This window comes from Protopterus annectens, chromosome 2.part0 (assembly GCF_019279795.1).
Source record: "Protopterus annectens isolate FY-2018-M chromosome 2.part0, PAN1.0, whole genome shotgun sequence".
Lineage (NCBI taxonomy): Eukaryota > Metazoa > Chordata > Ceratodontiformes > Protopteridae > Protopterus > Protopterus annectens.
In genome coordinates, this window is record NC_056728.1 from 103,852,032 (window position 1) to 103,877,666 (window position 25,635).

The 25,635-nt window shown below is 42.4% G+C and overlaps 1 protein-coding gene across 3 annotated transcripts in view; it reads left to right on the forward strand.

Annotated features, from left to right (window-relative positions):
- The window catches only part of CFAP410 (cilia and flagella associated protein 410), a 482,231-nt gene extending 465,685 nt beyond the window's left edge, over positions 1 to 16,546 (forward strand). For all 3 annotated transcript variants that reach the window (XM_044060591.1, XM_044060590.1, XM_044060592.1), the window contains exons 6-7: positions 13,887 to 13,983; positions 14,895 to 16,546. In XM_044060591.1, coding sequence (XP_043916526.1) covers positions 13,887 to 13,983; positions 14,895 to 15,023 — 226 coding nt within the window. In that variant the 3' untranslated portion in view covers positions 15,024 to 16,546. The remainder of the gene's footprint in view (positions 1 to 13,886; positions 13,984 to 14,894) is intronic.
- The last annotated feature ends 9,089 nt before the right edge of the window (positions 16,547 to 25,635 follow it).

Sequence of the window (25,635 nt, forward strand, 5' to 3'; positions counted from 1 at the left end):
CAAAATGGCCAAAGTGTCCCGGGATCATCTGCGCTTCTGGCTAGGAGCCAGTCATTTCCAATTTCGAGCTCTGCCCTTTGGTCTCACCTCAGCTCCCAGGGTGTTCACCAAATGCATGGCAGTAGTGGAGTCTCACCTGAGGCGGATAGGATTCCAGGTGTTTCTGTATCTGGACGACTGGCTCCTCACCGCCACCACCAAGCATCGCCTTGTACAATCCAGGGAGTACACAATCAAACTTTGTTCCTGTTTAGGAATCTCAGTCAATTTTGAAAAATCTGCCTTATCGCCCTCACAGCATATCTCATTCATAGGGGCTGAGTTAGATACTACTACAATGCTGATCAAGCTCCCACAAACAAGAGTATCAGCCCTCAGAGACCAGGTCGCTATTCTTATTCGGAACAGAAAAGTTTCTGCGGCACAAGTGCTGAAAGTTCTAGGCATGATGTCAGCCACGCTGATTGCAGTTCCTCTGGGCAGGATGCACATGAGGATCCTCCAGTGGCTGTTCTTTGCACAGTGATCGTTCCAACAGCTCCCTCTGTCACACCACATCTCGATCACGGAATCTTGCAAGCGGGATCTTCGATGGTGGCTAAACAGCCAGGATCTGACGATGGGTCATCCGTTTGTATTACCCAGTCCTACAGCCACAGTAACCACGGACGCTTCCCTGATGGGGTTGGGGGGGTCTTTTCCAGGGGAGAACAGTCCAAGGAGAGTGGTCCAAGATAGAGTGCAATCTGTACATCAATGTTCTGGAGCTGAGAGCAGTGTTCCTAACGTTGCAACACTTTCATGAATCTCTACCTCTAGGAACAGTGGCAGTTCAGACGGACAATATGTCGGTGGTCTGGTACATAAACAAGCAGGGTAGAACCAGATCTTATCCATTATGCAGAGAGGCTCTGAGAATTTGGCAATGGGCGGCGTCCACAGGTCATTTTCTGATAGCAACGCACATCCTGGTGTCATCCAACGTCATTGCGGACAGGTTGAGCAGAGCCATCCTGTTGCCTCACGAGTGGTCCCTGAACAGTCAAGTAGCAGAAAGGATTTTCCGCAGATGGGGCCAGCCTTGCTGCGATCTTTTTGCATCCCCCTTGAATGCCAAGTGCAGAAGCTACTTTGCCCTTCTTCCCCCTCCGGGGGGTGCCCCCAGGGACGCACTGGTACACTATTGGCCCCCGGGTCTCCTGTATGCTTTTCCTCCTGTCCCTTTGATTCCCAAATTTCTAGTCAGGAATCTGGAAAGGACGATCATACTCATAGCACCATTCTGGCCTCGACAGATCTGGTTTCCCTTCCTTCGTGCCCACCTGATGGAGGAACCATGGATTCTGGACCCAGAGCCAGATCTATTGACTCACTCGTCGGGCGTTTCTCATCCATCCCTTCAGTCCCTCAAACTGACCGCTTGGCTGCTCCACTTCCCAATTTAGCCAGGTCAAAGTTTTTATCTCCTTCAGTACAACACATATTAGTTTCTTCCCACAAACCTTCTACCAGAAAATTATACAAAAGCAAATGGAAACGTTCTGCTTACTGGGCATCAGCACAAGGATTAGATCCCTTGGTGGCCCCGATACACAAAATCCTAGAATTTTTATCCACACTGTTTCACGAAGGGACCTCTACTTCTACGATAAGGGTGCATTTAGCGGCCATATCGAACTTTCATGTAGGTGAAGGGGGCTCTTCAGTTATGTCTCACAGGCTTTGTAGGGCTTTCATGAAGGGTACCTTTCACCTTCGGCCACCCATCCGCGAGCCGGTTTTTCCATGGAATTTGAATTTGATGTTGTTTCAGCTTATGCTACCACCATCTGAACCAGCTTCAACCTTCTCACTTAAGTGTTTGTCATGGAAGACCCTCTTCCTTATTGCTGTTACCTCGGCTCGTAGAATATCAGAGCTACAGGCATTGTCAGACCGACCGCCATACATGATTTTTCACCCAGACAGAGTTTCCTTGCATACAAATCCATCCTTTCTCCCGAAGGTATGCTCTGGGCTTAACATTAACCAATCTATTGAACTCCCCACATTTTTCAAAAACCATTCAAACAAATTGGAATACATGCTACACAAGTTGGATGTACATAGACAACTGAGATTTTATCTGGACAGAACAAAGGATTACAGAAAATTGGATCAGCTGTTCGTGTCGTTCGCAGATAATAAGAAGAGCATGGCAGTAACCAAGCGGACATTATCCAAATGGCTTTCGGACTGCATAAATTTTGTTTATTCTGCTTCAAAGCAACCACTTCCGTTCAAGCCTAAGGCTCATTCTACCAGAGCCGTTTCTACTTCTTCAGCCCATGCCGCTCTTCTTCCGTTGGATGCTATTTGTGCAGTGGCTACGTGGGCAAAACCTCATACGTTTGTCACGCACTACAAAGTAGACAGGTCCTCCAAGGACAGAGCGTCCTTTGGTTCCACTGTACTCAGGAACGTTCTTCCATGAGTCACCCAGGGTAACGGAGCTAGGGACGCTACCCGTGTGTAAGAACAAACGGCAAGATCGAACAATTTCACATAAAGAAGTTATGTTCTTACCATAACGTTCCATGTGAATTGTTCATCTCGCCTTTTTTCTTACATCCCCTCCCTCCTTCCCCCACCATGTTCTGGAAGAACGGGTACGACTAGTGCCTGGTTGGTATTCTCTAGGTTGCCTTCTCTACCTAGTCTTCAGTAAGTTGCTTATTAGCTATTTGATCTGTGGTTGGTTCTAGTATTCTTCAGTCTCAAGTGTATGATTGCGTGAATGTTAGACGCAGTGATTAGTAGTGCGTTCTGGTTCTTGCAAACTAGATCTGAGGGATGGTAGAGGAGGATCATGGGATATAGGCTGTGCCTTGAGCTTTCTCTTAGATGCAGAGCTTGTGAAGCGGCCGACTCGGAGCCAAGGGTCGGCTCCAAACCCGTGTGTAAGAACAAAGGCGAGATGAACAATTCACATGGAACGTTATGGTAAGAACATAACATCTTTTTCTGATCCATCCCCTTTTCGGGAAGTTTTTGCATTCCTCTGTTGCTTCCTGGCATTTTCAGTTCTCTGCTTTGACCTTTGGTCTTTCTAGTGCCCCAAGGGTATTCACCAAATGCCTCACTCCTGTTATTACATTTTGCAGGTTTCAGGGGATCGAAGTATTTCTCCACTTGGACGACCTGCTGTTTCAAGCATCCTCTTTTGAGATCCTGCTGCAAAAATCTCAATTTTGCCATTTCTCTTCTAAAGAGCCTGGGGTTGACAATACACTTCAAAAAGCCTTCTCTGACTCCTTCTCAGGACTATGTTTTTCTAGGTTGCAGCATTTAGATGGTGCCTTTGCTGGCATCTTGCCTCCTCCCAAGGCCTTGACCCTCATCTCCTTCTTTCAAACTTTTCTTCCTCTAACTTCCATTACAACCAGGGTGTTTCTGAGAGCTCTAGGTTTCATGACATCCTCCATCCCTATGGTCCCTCTGGCCAAACTTCACATGAGGAAGTTTCAGTGGTTCCTGAAGTCAGTTTAGTTTCAACATGCTCATCCCCTAGAATTTGTAGTTCCTCTTCTACCTTGTCTCAAGAAAGTATTCCATTGGTGGAGCCTGCAGTTGTCCTAAATCCAGGGCTCCTTCTCTTCCCTCTCAGGAGCTGTTCACAGATGCTTCAAAAGTTGGATGGGGAGCAGCTTTCAACTCCCTAGGGGGGTGGTCTGCTCTTCAACAGAAGGAGCACATCACTGTCAAAGAGATGAGAGCCCTTCTGCTGGCTCTTCAGGTTTTCATCCTCTTTTATCACCATGAGACCTCTCAAGGTGTTCATAGACAGCACCACAGTGATGTGGTATATAAACAAATGGGGGAGAACAAGATCCTATCTTCTTTGCCAGTTGGCACTCCTGGTATGGGATCTTGCTTTGCAGTATCAAGTGACTCTTCAGGCAGTTTACATTTCCTCAGGTCAAAACATTGTGGCAGACACTATGAGCAGGTCCTTAACTCAAACCCATAAATGGATGCTTTACAGGGATGTGTTTCTTTGCCTCCCCTCTGAACTGACAGCTTCCTCTGTTGTGTGCTAGAGTCAAAAGTCTTCTGGTGTGGAAGGTGGATGCCCTGTCTTTTTCTTGGATGGGGATGTTTCTTTATGCTTTCCCTCCCCTTCCCCTCATTCCAAAAGTCTTGTTCAGAATTAAACAAGACACCCCCAAAATCCTGTTGTTGACTCCCTTTTTGGCCGAGACAGCATTGGTTCCCCTCTTCTTTTGCATTTAGCCAAGGGCAGTCATCACACATTACCTCACAGGGTTGGACCTACTCGCACAAAACAAGGGATCTCTCATCCATCCCCACCTGTCCACTCTCCAACTGACACTGTGGGTGATAAGATTTTCATTCCACATCATTCCACATAGACACCTTTTTTCTGAGGACCTGCTTAGGGTCCTGCAGAAGGCTAGGAAATCCTACTTATCCAAATGGAAAAGGTTTTCTGTTTGGTGTCTTTCTTGTAACCTGGATTGATTTTCTGTGGATGTTCCTTTGATTCTCTATTGTCTGTGTGAACTGCTCAGTTCCGGGTTGGCTTATTCATCAGTGATGGCCAAGTAGTTAGTTTCCTGAAGGTGAAATTTGCCAATCCGGAAGTTCACTGTTTTAAACCTCGCTGTTGTCGTCTCACTGTTATACAAGTTGATGTTCCGGTAAGTCGACATGAATGCGAGCCATATATATATATATATATATATATATATATATATATATATATATATATATATATATATATAGCTCTGCTTTACATGAACGACATTTCAAAATGTTGAAGTCCATATGGCCAAAACCATGTGATCGACATTTGAAATGTCGAACATGTAAAGAACAAAAAACACCTTAAATTAAATCAAATGGTGCTTCTACAAAGTATTAGTTTAAGGGTGTGCACACTTATTCAACCAACTTATTGTACATTTTTTATTTTGTATATTTTTCCCCTAGCAGATTTGTTTGTTTTTCAATTGAATTGTACAGATTGTAGGTCACATTAAAGGTGGGGAAAATTTTGAAATGATTTATTGTGATCTCATTGTTTTATATCTCAAAAACCTGTCATTTTAACAGGGGTGTGTACACTTTTTATATCCACTGTGTGTGTGTGTGTGTGTGTGTGTGTGTGTGTGTGTGTGTGTGTGTGTGTGTGTGTGGCTGGTGCATTTCATTTGGGTTCTTGTTTTTTTGATATTAGAAGGTCCTTTGTGTTTAGATAGTACAGGTACACAAATATTTAGCGTAAGCATAGACTCTGTATTATCAGATTGTGTTTAACAACATCAGTACATTATGTTTTAAATCTCATTATTCTTTCAACATCATCACTAAAAAATTACTAATTTATTACCACCTTCTAAAAACTCATTTATGTGTTTCCATAGCAGTAGTACTTAGTTTTTTTATGCAAATTTGTCTTTGAATCTACTAAAGCTGATGTATCTTTAGTGGTTCCATTTGTTTTCAGCAAAGGTATGTTTTTTACACAGTAGATGATCTTGCGTGTATTTAGGAAAAAAATATTTTTAATTTTAACAACCACAATTTTTAACATGGTAAATAATCTTTTGCATAGTTTGACAAAAGGCAGAAAAGTCAGTAACCAAGCCAGTGTAAAGGCTACTTTACTTTTAAATTGCTAAGTTCTCTTTCATGTAGAGAAATATTCAGCTTTTTTGTTTTTTAGCATAATGGAATTCCCTACAAATTACAATATTGAGAACACCCCCGTGAGTTCCAGCCCAGTGGTGCGAGACTTGAGAACACAAGTTGATAGCAGTCTGAACTTTGACCACCAAGTTTCCACAGTGGTAAGGAAAGCCTTCTATGTAGCGCAACTCATAAGCAAGGGCATAGCATCCAGGTCACATGATGTTTTAACTCCACTGTACTCAACCCTCATCAGACAACTAATAGAGTATAATGCACCTTTTTGCATGTACGTTACCAGACACCTTCCAAACTGTGACATATATGGACAGGCTGAAAGCCCTGTCACTTTACTCTATATCTTATAGGCTGCTGAGAGATGACTTGTGCCTGGCCTATAGGGCAATCTCCAACCCTGTCCTAATGGAAATGCTGCACATCCAACAAGTCAAATGGCACAAGACTCACTCGCTCTAGGGATCTCAGCCTAGCTTGTGACATTAACAGAACCTGCTGGAAAGACAGGTATGTTTCCCAGAGACGGATACTTCTTTGGAATAGAATTCCTATTCACGTAAACCAAAGCTCTTCACTGACCCTATTCAAATGCAGTCTAGATAATTGGATGGGAGACACTAAATTCGCTGCTGGGGCGGCACCCATGTTCCCCATGGACAGAGGTAGCCAGTGTTGATCACAGACCCACTCTGTTCATAAATTTGTACTTCAAACTACCCAGAAAGATACTTGGGATTAACACGGCCAGGCTTGTAAAGGCTCTAGGGCCACTAGCTTAGTAATCTCCTTTGAACCTATGAGAAGAGAAAAGACATGCACAAGGCAGGTGCACGTGGAACTCTTGCACGGCAGGAAAGACAAAAAGTCCAAAAAACGAAAAGCCAGCAAGTGTTGGAAAGTGCCAACATACAAAAAGAATTTATTAACAAAAAGGGACAAAGCCCCCTATGATACAAATATAATCATGAGACTGAAATAACACATTCAGACCGGTTTCGGCTCCACAGAGCCTTCATCAGTGAAATTTAAACAGTCAAAATATTTGAATGCTTACATATATATGATGGAAAACCACATAAGAACCAATCAAAGTGCTTAGTTCAAAATTGGTCATTAAGACCAGGTGGAAAAAGAGCTCCAAGTTTTACAATCCATTTTTTCTCCTTAAAAGAAAGTATCTCATGCCAGTGATGTTTGTCTTTACAAATGCCTTTGATACAATCAATGATAACAAACTTGAAGGAAGCTGTTGCATGTTGTACACAATGTTTATACAGTGCATTGGTCAGGCGTTTGTTCTTAATGTCACTCAAATGTTCACACATTCTAAGACGAAATGCTCTAGAGGTCTGGCCCACATAAAAGGCAGAACAAGTACAGGTCACCAAATATATGACCCACTCAGTACTGCAATTGGCCCAAAATTTAATATCAAAGACCTCAGAAGTGTTTGTACTGCTAAATTCCCTAGTATGTAGAACACGGGTACAAAATGAACAATGACCACATGGAATACATCCTAAGACAGGTCCACCTATAAGAGAAAATTGAGTGGAAAATGTAGTATCAGGACAAACCCTCTTATAATGACTAAGTTTGGAACCAATAGTTTGACCCCTCCTGAATGAAAAGGAACATCTATCTAGAAGAAAAGAATTTAATTTAGTGTCAGCCCTCAACACATTCCAATGCCTCTGTGTAATGTTCATAAAGCCCCGTGTATTACGTCCATAGGTAGTAACCAGACGTAAGGGCTGTTGAACCGGATCATTACTCTTATCTTTATAGGATAACAAATCCTGTCTATTTAAATTAGAGGCCCACCGTTTGGCCAAATGCACTGTGCCAGGACGATAACCCCTATCAATAAATCTTCGGACCAAGTCGTCACGAGTCTGGATATAAGACTGTTGGTTGGAACAAATTCTTCTAGCTCTTAAAAACTGAGATTTGGGTATATTCTGGATGATATGTTGTGGGTGGAAGCTGGTGGCATGTAACAAGGAATTGAATTCTGAGAATTTCCTAAATAACGTGGTAGACAAAGTGTCGTCCTCATTTCTATTGATCTCAACGTCCAGGAATAACATCCTGGATCTATTGAAGGTCAACTTAAATTCAATGCCCCATATATTGTCATTAAGGTAATCCAGAAATTCCTTGAGATAATGTTCATCAGCTTTCCACACCAACCAACAATCATCCAGATAACAACGCCAGATGTCCATCTCACACATATAAATGTTATGATTATGGTCATAAATCATGATCTCCTCAATATATGCCATAAAAAGATCCGCATAAATGGGTGCGAAAGACGCACCCATAGCGGTACCTTTAGTTTGCCAAAAACATTAATTTTGGTAGTAAAAGACATTGCTGGTCAACACATATTCTGTGAGACATACTAAAAAAGTATTAAATCCAGGTTGATATAAGCCAGATCTAGCCAACCAATAGTCCAAAGCTTGTAGGCCTGCCCAGTGTGGGATATTAGTGTAAAGAGAGGTAATGTCCAAAGTGCATAATAGCCAATGGGATTCAAGTTGAGTCTCATTAATAATCTCCAAAAACTGGGTAGTGTCTTGAATTCTAGCTCTTATAGACAAGAGTAGCGGTTTTAGGTATTGAGTTAAATATTCAGACAATGGTTCAGTAAGGGACCCATGTCCAGAGACAATAGGTCGGCCAGGTGGATTAGTGGCATTTTTGTGTATCTTGGGTAACAAATAGGTTCATAGGTTCATAGGTTTATATTAGGCTATCTGCTCTAAGGCATTTATAAGCCTAGCCCAAATGTTTGTGGCTTACGCCACCCCTTATATGAAAAAATACTGTGCCCATTAGTTTGTTGTGCCTCTGTCCAGCAGTGACACAGAGATGATTCCCGGGATAAACCTATGATCTCCCATCCACAGGTAAAAGTATTGTTTCTTGGGTGATGGAACCATTAATTGTTCCTTTATAGATTGTGTAATTATACCCTCCTCAACAGCTTCTGTCAAAAACTGTGCAATTTTACCCTGAAAATGGGGAGAGGGATCCAAAGGCATCCGCATATAATATTCCTTGTCCCCCAATTGTCTCATGGCCTCCTTATCATAAGTAACCTTGTCCAATACCACCACCGCCCCACCTTTGTCAGCTTGTGTAATAACTAAGTCTTTATTAGTAATAAGTTCCTCAAGACTACGTATTTCTTCCGTGGACAAATTATTGTGAGAAATAGGAAAATCCCTAAAATAACAATGTATATCATGTAATACATTTTTCTGAAAAGCCCCTACCAGGTGTGTCATAGGTGGATTAAAGGTGGATTTTTTAAACTTAAATTCATGAGATGTACCCCTATCATTGTTAGCAAAAAATAATTTCAAATTAAGCAGTCGACAAAAATTTGCCACATCCTGAGCCAAAGATTGTTCAGACACAAAAAAAACAGGAACAAAGTTTAACCCTTTATTCAGTAACTTAATTTGTGTGGTAGTTAGCTCAACAGAGGAAATGTTGTGAACATTAGAATTAGAAATTAATGTTGTGTCATCATTTTCAACAGTGTCTCCAAGCTCTGTTGTGATATATCTTTTCTTGTGTTTCCGCCCCCCTCGTCTGTATCTAGACCCAGAGGGTGTAACAAATTGTCCCTTTTGGCTTTAGGTAACCCATCCCTGGGATTCTCATCAAATTCACCTTCTGTGTTGGAGGAGGTCTCTTCACCTGAAGTACAGCTGGAAGAGCCAAAGTTTTTCTTAAGAATAGATTTAGGTCTCTTTCTTTTCGGAGTTGAAAACCTCTTCTCATTGGTGTTATTCTCCCTAGGTAATCTAAATGACACATTTTTAGATGTATCAAAAGGTTTACCTCTCTCATAGTCACCTACATCCCTAAGGAATTTTTTAAGTTTTCTCTCCTTTAAGGTGGATTCCATCTTAGAAAGATCAATAGTTAATTTTTTCACTTGTGTCAAAAAAGAATGACAAGTTTCAAACTTCTTAACCTCCAAACAACTAGTTTCAAGGTCTTTCACCCCTTTTTGTACCTTACGTTCATAAAAATCAGCCAAAGCATCCACAAATTTGGAAGATGCTAATTGTTGAATATGGCCCCAATCCTCAATTAATTGGTCATCAATATTTGAGACCAAAGGTTGTACCTTAACCCTGAGGCCACGTGGAGTAATGTGTTTCTGCTGGTATGCCTTAAAGAGGCGTAAATGCCAAACATTAGTCCTGACCATTTTCATATTTTTACCAAGTTGGCTAAAAAACATGTCATATTGTGTGTCTAAATCAGATCCACTCACATCCGATATAGATATAGAACCATGTGTACCCAAACCAAACACGGATAAATCATCCACATCAGATGACAATCCCTGTATAAGAGGTGAAAGTGCCATCTTTTGTACTAGAAGACCAGACCTCACCAGCCACTACATACAAAACTCAATCCTTAAATATAATTAAATGACTAAGCACTAATAAACTACTGATGTGGCCACAGCTACTGAAAATACAGAAGTGTGTATAGTGTATCATGTATTATACAGCACACACAAGCATGGTCAGTATTAATCCACAAATAAGAGAACTAAAGTAGGAAAAATCCAAAGGAGATGTCCAAAAAAAGACCATTATACAATAAACAGTACCAATGTAAAAAGAGATATATCATCTATCCTGGTACTGTGTATAAGTCTTATAGATGAACAATATTTAAAATGGATTTCCCAATACAATAAGCAGGCCAGACAACATTAAGAAAACCCCTATAGTCGTCCCACTGCGTATTGGTATCAACACACCACAATATCCAATAGTGAAATGGTATTATACTAAAAAAGCCACCAAATCAATTATAAAATCTATATGGCACAATTAAAGTGTGTTTATCCACTGATCACAGGGTGCTTAATGTCATCATTTAAACCATAAATTCACACACATAATTTCATGCAGCTGTGGCAACAGCAAAAGTAAATGTGCATAAAAGAAACAAGCATATATAAATATGCATCTTTCTTGAAAGCCGAGGTCTGAAAAAATCTTCTAGACAAAAAGTCCGAATTAAAAAAACTCGAATTGGAAAACTATAGCACCAATGCTAGTAATGAAGCACACATGTGTCTATACTAAGCCAACAACGTGACCAAGTTTGGCCTATCTAGTATATAAGTCTATAAACCAAGCTATAAATGTGATGAAAATAGTCTACAAGTTGGAACCAGACTAATATACAGGTCATATCCTAAAAAGACAAAACATCAAATCCACAACAATGATGTAAAGGATAAACCTACTGTTGAGATATGGTATAAGAACAAAAACCACATCAAAAAGCATAGTAAACATACGCCCAGTATTGAATAAAAAGTATCAAACACAACCATATGAATAATATAATCATATGTATCAATCCCAACTATTCAAAAATATAGCTAGTAGTCAGGAAAAAGGTACGCAACAAGCCCCCTGAACATACATCGAATAAACACACTGGCAAGAGATACATACAATACATGTACAAAAAAGTTCACTGTTAATGCCACCTGGTAGCCAGCATCTCTGTGGAAAGCCTCGACAGTTCACAACCTGTAGATATAATATCCCCCGTATTTCAAAAAAGTCAAATGCAACTCCAGAATAGCGCCAGACAAAAAAACTGCCTCCCAACTCTATCGACCTGGTTAAAGTCTAAATAACGATATCCACTGCGTTTTCAGAAAAGCAGCAACCAGCCTCAAAATGCTGGCAACATTACCGGAGAATGCAGGCAGGAAGTAGAACTGCGTGCAGCAGCAAAAGCCCGACCCCACAGCAATCAACCAGGAGCCCGTATCCACTAAACCAGCAACATAAGCCTTCCACAAACAAAAGGTTCCTAATAAAATGTCACGAGTAACAACTCTGTGAAACTAAAACGTCCAAAAAAAGGACCGCACAAGCCAACGATGGTCCACAGCAACTGTAGAGAGAGAAACACATACACAAGGCAGGTGCACGTGGAACTCTTGCACGGCAGGAAAAACGAAAAGTCCAAAAAACGAAAAGCCAGCAAGTGTTGGAAAGTGCCAACATACAAAAAGAATTTATTAACAAAAAGGGACAAAGCCCCCTATGATACAAATACAATCATGAGACTGAAATAACACATTCAGACCGGTTTCGGCTCCACAGAGCCTTCATCAGTGAAATTTAAACAGTCAAAATATTTGAATGCTTACATATATATGATGGAAAACCACATAAGAACCAATCAAAGTGCTTAGTTCAAAATTGGTCATTAAGACCAGGTGGAAAAAGAGCTCCAAGTTTTACAATCCATTTTTTCTCCTTAAAAGAAAGTATCTCATGCCAGTGATGTTTGTCTTTACAAATGCCTTTGATACAATCAATGATAACAAACTTGAAGGAAGCTGTTGCATGTTGTAAACAATGTTTATACAGTGCATTGGTCAGGCGTTTGTTCTTAATGTCACTCAAATGTTCACACATTCTAAGACGAAATGCTCTAGAGGTCTGGCCCACATAAAAGGCAGAACAAGTACAGGTCACCAAATATATGACCCACTCAGTACTGCAATTGGCCCAAAATTTAATATCAAAGACCTCAGAAGTGTTTTTACTGCTAAATTCCATAGTATGTAGAACACGGGTACAAAATGAACAATGACCACATGGAATACATCCTAAGAGAGGTCCACCTATAAGAGAAAATTGAGTGGAAAATGTAGTATCAGGACAAACCCTCTTATAATGACTAAGTTTGGAACCAATAGTCTGACCCCTCCTGAATGAAAAGGAACATCTATCTAGAAGAAAAGAATTTAATTTAGTGTCAGCCCTCAACACATTCCAATGTCTCTGTATAATGTTCATAAAGCCCCGTGTATTACGTCCATAGGTAGTAACCAGACGTAAGGGCTGTTGAACCGGATCATTACTCTTATCTTTATAGGATAACAAATCCTGTCTATTTAAATTAGAGGCCCACCATTTGGCCAAATGCACTGTGCCAGGACGATAACCCCTATCAATAAATCTTCGGACCAAGTCGTCACGAGTCTGGATATAAGACTGTTGGTTGGAACAAATTCTTCTAGCTCTTAAAAACTGAGATTTGGGTATATTCTGGATGATATGTTGTGGGTGGAAGCTGGTGGCATGTAACAAGGAATTGAATTCTGGAAATTTCCTAAATAACGTGGTAGACACCTGGTCTTAATGACCAATTTTGTACTAAGCACTTTGATTGGTTCTTATGTGGTTTTCCATCATATATATGTAAGCATTCAAATATTTGACTGTTTAAATTTCACTGATGAAGGCTCTGTGGAGCCGAAACCGGTCTGAATGTGTTATTTCAGTCTCATGATTGTATTTGTATCATAGGGGGCTTTGTCCCTTTTTGTTAATAAATTCTTTTTGTATGTTGGCACTTTCCAACACTTGCTGGCTTTTCGTTTTTTGGACTTTAAGAGAAAAGACATGACATAAGATTTGTTTTCTACATTTTTAACTAATGTGAACAACTACAGGGTATTCAAACAAAAAAAGTTCTTTTCTTCAATCCACTTCCTTGTAGTTCCCAACTTAGTGGATGTATGTTTATTCATTGTATGTGGTTACTCCATGTTTCTAAAATATCTCTCTTGCATAAACTAAAAAAATCTAAAGTAATTTTTCAGTCTTGTTCATTTTTCTTCTCACTTATCCTGAATTCACACTTCCATTTCTAAATTTTCTAGATGACTTTCCCAGATTACTTGGTTGCTTCACCTGTACGTACTGTCTACCGTCTTACTCTGTGACCACCTCACTACTATTACTGCAGTTAATCTGTAATGCAAGTTAGCATTTCACTATTGACAAATATTTGTTTTTGTTGAACTTTTTGAATGTTTCATTTGTTGAAAATACGTGTGCCTTTTAACTTTATCATGCAGTTTTTTAATTGTTCTCTTTTGGCAGTGTGAAAAACAAAATATCAAAATGCAGCTTTACTCTGAATAGAAGTAGTCCTAGAAGGGTTCAGTTTTATGTCGCTTCTTAACTGCAGAACTTACAATGTGCTAAATGAAATTAAAGGTCATCTGTGTCTAAGCAGTGGTGATCACACAACTTGCTAAAGCTGATTTCTTTTCGTTTTTTTTTTCTTTTTTTTTCTTATTTTCACAGCAAAATACGGGAACAACTTGGTATGAAACTTTTGACAAGAGATAAATTTTCTACTTCTGCATCACCAGAGGGAAACAGCAGTATAGAAAACAAAAGGGTCAGTATGTTCAAAACATTTGTAGAATGGTTAGCAGAGAGTAGCCAAACATAGTTAAAAACACCTCACTTGGTTAGACTTACTGTACACCCAGTCTGAATCTCTGGATCTGACTCACTGTTGATGTTTAAGTACCGAAATTTTTTTTCACATTGAAATGCCTGGACTATGGAAGAGGTGAAGAAAGCATATTCCTGTGCAGATTCCTTAAACAAGAGTGGTATTTGATACCATGAGTAATCATATTTTTTTCAGTCTTAACTGCCTATACTTATAAGTGCAAAAGTTACTTAGATGATTATTAAATTGTTTTAATGGACACCCTATAAGAAGACTATTTTAGATTTCAGATTGGCTTGTTTGATGCCTCCCTAGATGATCACTCTGATTTTGGAGCAACACATATTTCCTCTTGTGATTAATTTTTGAGCAAGAGTTGAAATCAGGGAAATGTACATTCATTTGTTCTTCAGTTACTGTTTTTTTTCCCAAATCAGGGTTGTAGTGGAGCTGGAGTGCAAGACAAAGAAAGATAATCCTGAATAGGATGCCATTCTTTTATGCTGTATGCATATACGTAAATATGGGCAGTTTGGAAAATCACCAGTTCATCTTTAGCATGTATTTTTGGATTGGAAACAAGCCAGAACACCCAACAAAAATCCAGGAAGGAGGACATGCAGACAACTTCGAGAATGCAGCATAGCCACAAACTAAACTGGAGAGCCAAATGCTGTGACATAGCAATACTAACATCTGTGCCACAGGGCCATCTTGGAGTAAACATGCTAACCCTTAAAAATAAGCTTCATTGTTGAGTTGTAATCTTGTATGTTGACAGCCAAGTAAAGTGCTAAGAGCTATCCAAGTTGGTATTCTGTTTAAACTGTCTTATTGTTTTACCTTTGCAGCCCAATGTCTTAAATGCAGTTTTGCTGTTACTTAAGGAGTTGAACGTCGAAGGATTGGAAGTTGTTCGCAAGACAGCAGAGTCTAAATTACGTGCATTAAAAAAACGAGATCTCCAGGAGGAGAGCTAATTCATATGCTGCTGTGCTGAAGGCTGACAAAGATCAAGAGACATCCCATTGCTTTTGGGAGTTTGTTTACCACAGGATGCCAACTGATACATTGTTGCATAAGCATATTATTGTAATGTATTTTAACTTCTGTCATCCTTGAAGAAAAATGCATTTTGCTATTTTTGATAAAAAATTATATAACTATTTAAAACTGCTTTTTTGCAATATGCTATAGAAGAGGAAGACATCACCTTTTAGATTTTTTTTTTCGGGTGGGGTAAACAGAGTTTCAGTACACTACTTGCAAAATATTCCTGTCAGTATACAATACTGACGAATGACCACAGATTAAAAGGTTGAAGTCGTTGTGCCTTTTTTGGATGTCTGCTAACCACAAATCAAGCAAGTAAAAGAAAAATTAACTCTCATTCAGTGATGGACACAGTTCAAGATGTTAGGCTTGTGCCAGCATCATTTGCAGAACAGACAAAAAGTGTGATGAAAACTTTCTCCAACAGCAGTACTTAGTGGAAAATGTGATTAGAAACAGCTTATTGTCATGTTTGAAATGAATCCATCGTTGACCACTTTAAAATGTGTAATAGGTGTACACTGATCTGAGTTCTGCACTTTCTTTTTTTTTTTTTTTTTGCATTGTTTGCATTTACCATTTGGCCCATTTATTCAGTGGGGCCAGGTCAGCCTAGAAGGACCATCATTAAGGTAGCCATCATGGGTGGTTTCAGTTCTTTGATATACTGCCCTTCAACCCCCTGTGCACATAGGGGATGGCATACCCACATATGACTGTACATTGGGTTTGATCTTGCTGTAAAGGCATTCTTAGTAAACAGCCCTACCCCTTCAGTAAGGCACCACAGGCAGTCCTTGCAGTCTTGTTTGTGTTGTGCCTATGCATATGTTTTCTGAGAATCCATACCAGGAGTGGCCTTAGGTCAACTGGTGCCCTAGGCAAAACAGCTCCATGACGCCCCCTACCACACCATCTGGTGCCCCCATCCTAGTATACCTACACCAAATAAATACTGAAAAAGTGCCCCTGCTACAGCGGCACCATAGGCGGCCGCCTAGTTGGCCTATGCCTAAGGCCGGCTATGATCCATACCCCTTCTATTCCTCCTTGAGAGAGAGAGACAAGCAGGCTTCATCCTTTTCTCTTCCTTGCGTGGCTCCTGAAGAGACAGGGCTTCTAATCAAACCCTGGTTGCGTGTATTATATTTAGGGGTAAGCCCCACTCTACCATTGAGAAGGGTTCCTGTAATAATGAATTCTAAAAGTATCCCTTAAAGGAGATCTTATAAAAGCTTGTGTTTTATCCCTAAAAAAGAAGAGGAAGAATGTTAAATAAAGCAGCTGTTTTTGGGCAGCAAATTGTAGCTGAGGTGAGCAGCTTTTTTTTTTTAAGCAAGCTGTTACACGTCTGTGCTCAGAGGAAACATTGTATTACATCAGCTGCATGATACAGTATCATTCATGGTTTAGCACACGATTAGTATTAAAATAAAAGCTTAACATTTTACAGTGAGTACTGTTCATTTATTTGCTTTGCTTTGTGTCTGTATTGTATATGCACTGGTTTTGTCAGGTGGCATAAATTGCTGATTTATTTTTTACTTAACTATGTTTATTGGTTCTTTTTGATCAGAAAAAATATTACAGACAAAAACGCACACATGCGAGTGCGCGCACACACATACACACCGATATAAAGTACAGTGGAAGGTAATGCTAATATTTGCATAAAAATATAATTATAATGCTAATTATATGTCACTCATGAGCTAAATATTGATAAGGTAGCCCTTGAGGCCTTCTTAGCAAGTCTTTGTCTAAATAAATAATATACAGAAATAAGAAGATAATGGAGACAAAAGCTTGTCAAATTAATCCTGTTGTGGGAGTAATGTCACATAATTAAGTCACTGAACCTACAGAAGCTGCTGTAATGCCCTATTATATAATTCAGAGTATTGCACTTTTTAATCAAACATTCACATTGCAAGAGCAAGTCTCTAGAAACTTTCTATGTAGTCATAAGCATTTCAGCCAATTTACCAGAATTTCTACCATTTTTTGTATGCATAATATCATAATTATCCCTCACTAGTTTGCATTATAGGATTCTACTCGAAGCATATGAACTTCTGTTTGCTAATGAAAAGCAGTGTTTTCTAACTCATTCACTTAGAAGAGCTGCTTCAATTCTCTCTGTTTTGTCACCAGCCAAGAGGATGGTCCACAACCCTAACACAGAAAATTCCCATCCATCAGGCACCTGCTTCTTACAGAGCTGACTGTAAATGTCTTTAACCATTTTCCAAAGGTCACAGACAGAAGAGCAGTCCTATTACATGTGGATTTGTCCCACTTTCCCCAACCCACGTCTCCAGTAGCAGTTATCACACTACATTCAACATATTGCTCACTGCTGCAGTAGCTTACACTACAGTGGGTTAGAGCCTCCTGCTAAGGATATGCCAGCTTTCAAAGCTTCATGGCACCTTCCATGTACCCAATCTGTTACATAGCTCGAGCTGAGCTAATTAAATGACAGGTTTGAGCACCAAGCCCTCCCTTGGGGTCTTGCCTGCCTTTGAAGGCAGCACTTCTCTGCAGGCTTTCAAGGAAATACAGCAGATTAACTCTGTTCCATTACTGGGCAGATAATTTCCTTTTGGGGAAAAACCTTCCATGTTAACTTTGTGTAACTTTATTTTTTTTGTTGTTTATAGTTACTTTTCTGTTTAGGAGAGTTCTTTTAATCTTGGGATTTGTGTTTTTATTGACCGTCTTCCAAGGCAAGTGCCATTTTAAACAAGAATGCACTTTTTACATGACATTTTAAAAGTTGTTTTAAAGTATTTAAAACTTTTTTTGTGTAGAGAAACTGTTTAACTTAGTTGTTGGGCTGAGGAAGTGTATTAAAGTGATTTTTGCAGTATTTTATGGGAAAACATTACTTGTAACAGCTTTCTAAGTTTACTGACTTGTGCTGTTTAGTTTTCACTAGAAAGAGGCACTATTTCTATCTTGACCGTGGAACAAACATCTGGTCCCTTGGTCAGACCTTTTTCTAGCCGCAAAAAGAAAAAAAAATAGCCAAATAACCTTTGCTGCAGCCACAGGTGGGTGACTGCTGTGGGTAGAGCTGGTTTCTCAAACCACTCACCTTTTTCCCTGAGATCCCTCTGGTGTTGTCCAAATAGCCAGTATGGACCAGGGTTAGTTATGTCCTGTGCAGCTACTGGGATCCCTTCAGTGGGCAAGAGAGAGCCTCTCTTGGTTTTAGAAGAAGGGGCAGGGAAGGTGCTCCTGCTTAGCCAGAATGTTGTGCCCATCCCAGTGGAAGCTGTTAATGCCATTAACCCTGTTTGCCCCCCCAACCTTCCTGTTAAAAAGAAATAGGTAAACTAAATATGTATCTTCTCCTTCTCCAGTTCCTCTAGATGGGTGTAGTCTATTAATAGTGGTAGTCCTGAACAGGCTATTGACCCTCCTTATTTATTTCTTTATTTATTTTACATTTGTTGACTGGGCTAGCCTAACTGGATACATGTCCTTTTTCAGTAGAGGCCCGGGGAAAAAAGCTCCAAACAGTTAGAAAGACATAAATATATATGTAGCTAATATACAACAACATACATGTAATATTGAAACAGAGGACTACAGATAATATTGGTCACTTCACTGTTAGCACATTCTTTCAGATCATTTCTATTTACAGAGCAAGTTAAAGTGATTTAAGATAGTATATGGTTAAAAACTCTTCAAAAGAATAATCAATTAACTTGATTGCTTAGCTTACATTCTAATTTCTTCAGAAATAAGTAACAAAGAGTGAGAGGTAGAATGGAAGAAGAAGAAAAGAGAGAATGCATAGCAGTTACAGTAAAGGTTAGTCAGGGTTACAAGAAGGACAGAGCCAGTGTGATTTAAGATAGATTTTGAGCTTTTGTTTGAAGATAATAAGGGAGGAAAGTGATGTTAGTTCACTAGGAAGAAGGTTCCAGTGTCTCCCAGCTGTATTTGAAAATAGAGTCACCAGCCAGGTTTTTGGATTTGCTTATACTAACTAGTAGATCTGAAGTAGTTACTTTATTTGTTCTGCAACCTGTAGGTCTCGGATCCAACCGGCAGCTTTCCAAGCTTCAAGATTCGAGCTCCTAGCTCCTCCCCTCTACCCACAATCCCCTGTCACCACCACACTACCTCAGATTGTTTTTGCCGCGGCTTGAATGACAAGCATCTTGTGAAGAGCTCCTGAGCTTAGACAGGGAAGTGAATAATTTTCTTTCAAAAATTTTTCTAAAAACTTTAAACTTAAAAAGGAGAGTATTGTGAGTGTTTCTCTGCCCTTTTTTGTTTTCGGGATTATGCTTCTTTTTCAAACCCTTCCCCTAGGTGTTTGGGCGTGTGAGTGTGTGTGTCAGCAAAATGGCCGAAGGCCATAAAGCTATTTTTTCAAAGTGCACCTGGTGTGACCATAAGCTTTCCCCAGCTGATGGCCACACTCAGTGCGTTATATGCCTGGGGGTTGTCCATTTGTCTTCAGACTGCCAGGTTTGCGCAGCCTTCAACCCCCGGGCTGTGAGGGACAGAAGGAACAGGCTTATTCTGGCGGGATTGCTTCCCCTAGAGAAGGCCTCTTCCTCCTCTCCCTCCAAGGTGCAGGCTACCCAGGTAGCTTCGACACCCCTGATTCCCTCGACTCAGGCTGGGACTCAGCCTCCCACTACTGCCTTGAGTACGAAGGAATTTCAGTCTTCTCCTTCTAGGGAGCACAGGACCAAAGACAGGGAGAAGCACAGACACAAGAGGCGAGCCGAGCCTCATCCCTCGGCTCTGCCTTCAAAAACTGTTAAATCACCTCCGAGGGTGTCCGGACCTTCTCCTTCTCGGCTCCGATCTCCTTCCTTCTCACTGGAGCCGGAGGAGGAGCTCCTATCACCCTCGAGGTCATCGAGGCGGCCCTACAGACCCGCCTCTATGACCTCCTCTAGATCTACTAGGTCTCTCTCCGACGCCGACATGGATAGGATGATGCGTCGGTTTTTGCAGACCCAAATGCAGATGGGGGTGCTCCTGCCCCCCCTCCACAGGGGGGGAGTGCAGCTTCAATATTTGCCCCAATTTCTCCTTCTTCAACCCTCAGATCGGTTTTGCTGTATCCACTGAAAAAAACTGTAATACACAGGTTTCGATTACGGATCCGGGTTTTGGAGTCTTCGGATCCAGGCCCTTTCGGAGCCGGGGTTTTGTCGGCACCGGTGGCCCAAGCCTTCTCGACGCCGACCATACCCCCGAGTATCTCGGATCCGAGCTCTCGGGGCCGTGGGCTGGGTGTCGGATCCGTGGTAGTGGGTGCTTCTTCAGCACTGCCTATGTCGGAGAGCACCTCCCTTTCGGACCCGATGGCTTCACCTCTGACCCCGATCCCTATCTCGGAGCTGAGGAGACTGCTTTCGGGGCCGGAAGAGAGTAGTTCTCCCTCGGCGTTCGAGGTAGTGGAGAGTGTACTGTCGAGGTCTTCCAGGTCCATGACTCGGGTTTTGGATCCCTCCACCCCCCCACTGCATATGGGCCTAACTTCCATCATCCTTCCATCGGGACAGCCTGCTCAGACCCTCCAGTTGGTTCCCCCGGAGGAACAAGATGCCGTTGACGAGCCGTCTTCTGATAGTCCCACAGAGGAGGTGCCTCGTAAACGGACGTGTAAAAGAAAGCACATGGGCTCCACCGAGTCTGTCACCACAGATACGGACTTAGAGGAAAGGGAAGGTTCCCCAAGGTCATCCCCCGAGGATGTCTCCTTTGGAGACATCATGGAAATGTTGCGTATTGGGGGGGGGGGGGTCTGCCCAAAAACCTTCCTCGGATGAGTCCGTATTTCTGGAGGCGTTTGAAGCGGGCCCATCTACCTCCTGGGTGTCCCCTGGTAGATCTCCTGACTACCAGGGCTTGGCAGGAACCCGACACCGTGGAGCCTATCCCACGTCGACTGGATAAAATCCTTAGCCCCCCTTCAGACAGGCAGGTTTGGGCCAAAAGGTCTCCAGTTGATGCCATGTTGATGGCTGCTGCCACTAAAAGAGAACTCTCCCAGGAGAGCTCCACGGTACACCCGCCGGACAAGGAGTCCCAGGCGCTGGACCGTATAGGGAAGCGGACCTTTGCTTCAGCAACCTTTTCCGTGAGAGCGCTGAATTATATGGCGCATATCATCAGGCTGCAACGGGAATTGATCAAGGAATACACTGCAGCCCCTCCTGAGTCCATGTCGGTCGAGGACAAAACCGTGTTCTCGACACGCATGGCCACTCTCAAGTCCATTTGAAATATGTCCATGCGGCTACTGTCTTATGCTACAGAGGGAGCCGCAAGGGCCAGCGAATCAGGTGTTGTCTTTAGACGTCACGTCTGGCTCCATCTTTGTAATTTCATGGAACCTTTCAAGGCGTCCTTCGCGAACGCACCCTTTGACGGTTCTTCGCTTTTTGGCAAGACCGTATGCGATACACTAGTCCAAAGCGAGAAGGACGGGAAGATGCTGTCTGCCGTCGGAGTCCGCTTCTCGAGCCCCCAACGTTCCTTCTCAAGGAATCAGAGGGGGCAAAAGAAGCTGTGGTTCTGCAAGTCTCAGCAATCCTATCCAGCTTCGGACTCCGCACCCTCCAGAGGCAGAGGAGCGCAGGGTGGACGCCAGCCCAGAGGCAGAGGGGGACCGTGTAACTTCGGGTCTAGGGAGCCTTTTTCCGAGAGACCCGCGCAACAGTCCTCAGGGCTTACCCGACTGTCCTGCTCTGGAGACAGTCGGGGTGTTTAACGAAGCACCTGTCAATGTGGGAGTCCATCACGAACGATCGATGGGTGCTCCGAATTATATCCAGAGGCTACAAAATTCCCTTCCTATTTCGTCCTCCCTCAGGTGGTCGCCTCCCCGATGTCCCACCCAATCAAAGAGAGGCAGTGACCATAGAGATTTCAAATTTGTTAGAAAAAAGAGCCATCCAGCGGGTCCCTCCAGACCAATCCGGATTGGGCTACTACTCAAGGTTCTTTTTAGTGCCAAAAAAGACAGGGGACCTCAGGCCCATTCTAGACTTGTCCGCCCTGAACATGTTTGTTCCCAAAGAAAAATTCCGGATGGTCACTCTACAGTCTATTCTCCCCTTAATGCAGGAGAACAACTGGATGTGCTCTATAGACCTCAAGGACACGTGCTACTACATTCTAATGGACAGACGGTCCAGGAGGTTCCTCCGCTTCTGGCTAGGGGCCAGTCATTACCAGTTCAGGGTCCTTCCGTTCGGACTCACCTCAGTCCCCAGGGTGTTCACCAAAGTCATGGCAGTGGTTGCGGCCCACCTGAGGCTTCAGGGCATAAGGGTCTTTCCCGTACCTAGACGACTGGCTCCTCACAGCAACCAACAGGCATCAACTTTGTATCGCGAGAGACTATGTGCTGTCTCTTGCCGACAGCTTGGGCATCTCAGTCAACATACCGAAGTCTTTTCTTCATCTTGTGCAAGCATTAGATTTCATAGGAGCCAGGCTAGATTCCCAATCTTCTCGGGCCTTCTTGACCTCGGACAGGCTGTCCAGCCTCTCACTCCAAGTTTTGGCTTTTCTTCGCACCAAGGCCCCTCCGACGGAGTTAGTCCTCAGGGCACTAGGCTCGATGGCAGTGGCTATCAGCCTCAGTCTCCATGCTCGCCTAAGGATGCGTATATTACAGTGGACACTCCAAGTTCAATGGTCACTGTTCCTCCACCCATTGAACACTCCTATCCCCCTGAGCAGAGTTTGCACGGAATCCCTCCTGTGGTAGCTTCAGTCCCCACAACTCAGGCAAGTGCGACCCTTTGTGATCCCCCCCCAGGTCACGTTAACCATGGATGCTTCTCGCCTAGGGTGGGGGGGGGGGCATTATTTGGGCAGAAACGTCCAAGGTACGTGGACCTCGTCGGAGACTACTTTGCACATAAATGTTCTGGAGATGAGTGCGGTGCTTCTAGCGTTGCAGGCTCTCCAAGACCTTCTACCTCTAGGAACGATTGCAGTACAGACGGACAATATGTCAGTGGTCTGGTATATAAACAAACAGGGGGGAACCAGATCCTACCCTCTTTGTCGAGAAGTCATGCGAGTTTGGGAATGGGCGATATCCACCAACCGCTTTCTGATAGCAATGCACATTCCGGGACAATCCAACATTCTGGCAGACAAATTGAGTCGAGTAATTCTCAGTCCTTACGAGTGGTCTCTCAATCCAAAAATTGCGAAGGAAATTTTCCGCAAGTGGGGTTGGCCTCGCTGCGATCTCTTTGCTACTCCCCAAAACACAAAATGCAGCGAGTTCTTTGCAATTCTTCCCCTAGAAGGGGAGAGCCCCAGAGACGCTCTGATTCATGCTTGGCCTCCCGGTCTACTCTATGCTTACCCCCCGCTTCCGCTCATGGTGAAGTTCATTCAGAAAGCCGCACGGTTGGGGAGCAAAATTATCATCATAGCCCCATTCTGGCCTCGTCAAGTCTGGTTTCCATACCTGCGGTCTCACAGTCTCCCCCCCCTTTAATCCTGGATCCCATTCCAGATCTGATATCAGACCCAATGGGGTGCCCAACACCGAACCTGGTCAACCTCAAGCTCGCGGCTTGGTTGATCCAGTTCCTCTAATGGCAAGGACTCCCGGTATCTCGTCACCAGTGAAAACTATTCTGGTAGTGGCTCATAAACCGTCCACCAGGGAAAATCTATAATAGTAAGTGGAAACGATTTTCTGTCTGGGCTAACAGCCAAGGTCTCAACCCATTTACTGTTCCGATTCCTACAGTATTGGATTTTTTGTCCATGATTTTTGAACAAGGGGCCAATGCATCAACGGTCAAAGTACAGTTGGCAGCAATATCCCATTTTCATGTGGGAGATGGATTAGGATCTCTAGCATCTACAAAATTGTGTAAGACATTCTTGCGTGGCGTTTTCCTTCTCAAGCCACCAGTGAAATCTGTGACTCCCCCTTGGGACTTAACTTTTGTTCTGCAAGCCTTAACGAAACCTCCGTTTGAACCTGCAGCTTCTGTACCCCTTAAATTTCTGTCCTGGAAAACAGCATTCTTGGTAGCCATAACTTCTGCTAAAAGGGTTTCAGAGCTCCAAGCTTTGTGCATGAAACCTCCCTATCTTATTTTCCACAATGGCAGAGTCTCTCTCAGGACTAACCCGTCTTTCTTACCAAAAGTGGCATCTGTGGCAAATATCAATCAGACTATCAGTCTGCCAGTGTTTTTCAAAAAATTTCAAAATAAGGGAGAATACATGTTGCATACACTAGACGTATATAGACAGTTACGTTTTTACCTGCACAGGACCAAAGATGTTCGTAAGGCTGATCAACTCTTTGTGTCATTTGCTCCTTCATACATGGGAAAACCTATATCCAAAGTGACACTGGCTAATTGGATTTGTCAGTGTATTTCTCAGGCTTATAAGGCATCAGACAAAACAACCCCATTCAAAATCCGTGCACATTCCACAAGGTCCATCACAACTTCTGCAGCCTTCTGGTCCAGGATGCCATTGGACGACATATGTTCAGCAGCCACTTGGTCTTCTGCTCATACGTTTATTTCTCATTATAAGCTGGACATGATATCTAGAAGCAGGGCATCCTTTGGCTCTGCGGTGCTTCGGAATATCCTCCCATAGACCGCCCAGGTTTCTTTGTTTAGGTAGCTGGGGATTCTGTCCCACAGGTTGCAGAACAAATGAAGTAACTACTTCAGATTTAGAAGTTATGTACTCACCATAATGTTCCATCTGAGTATGTACTTCATTTGTCTGCAACCATCCCCCCCTGCCATCCCCCTAACCTGTATCGGGTTTCTAGGATCTTTATGATTCTTGAGAATATCTAAACCTGTTTATTACAGGTTTTTTCAGGTGATACAGCAAAACCGATCTGAGGTAGTGTGGTGCTGACAGGGGATTGTGGGTAGAGGGGAGGAGCTAGGAGCTCGGATCTTGAAGCTTGGAAAGCTGCCAGTCGGATCCGAGACCCACAGGTTGCAGACAAATGAAGTACCTACTCAGATGGAACGTTATGGTGAGTACGTAACTTCTAATTTATCAGAGGAGCGTAAGGTGTTCAGGTTTTTGTAGGGAGTGACAAGGGAATATAGTGTTGGAGTATTATGAGGCTGGTACAGGGTCTTATTGATAATTGCAAGTTGGTTAAACATAAGCTGATTCTGGAGTTCCAGCCAACCTAGTTGTTGTAGACTCTGACATTGATGGGTTCGGAAGGGATTTCCAGTGGCAAATCTGGCAATGTTGTTGTAGGTTTTGGCAAGTTTTAGAAGATTATTCTTCGACAGGTTAGTATAGATAGGAGAAGCATAGAGAAGTGTAGATATTAGGTGAGAGTGGGCAATAGTGGATCTGGGAGGTGAAGTAAGAAAAGGTCTAATCCTGTAGAGGGAATCCATTTTTTTGTTGACTGTTTTTACTGTATTATTTGCATATCAAAATTTAGGTGGTTTTCAGTAGTAACACCTAAGAGTTTGGTAGTTACGTCAGGTGTTATGAGTGTGCCATTGTTAGATGTAA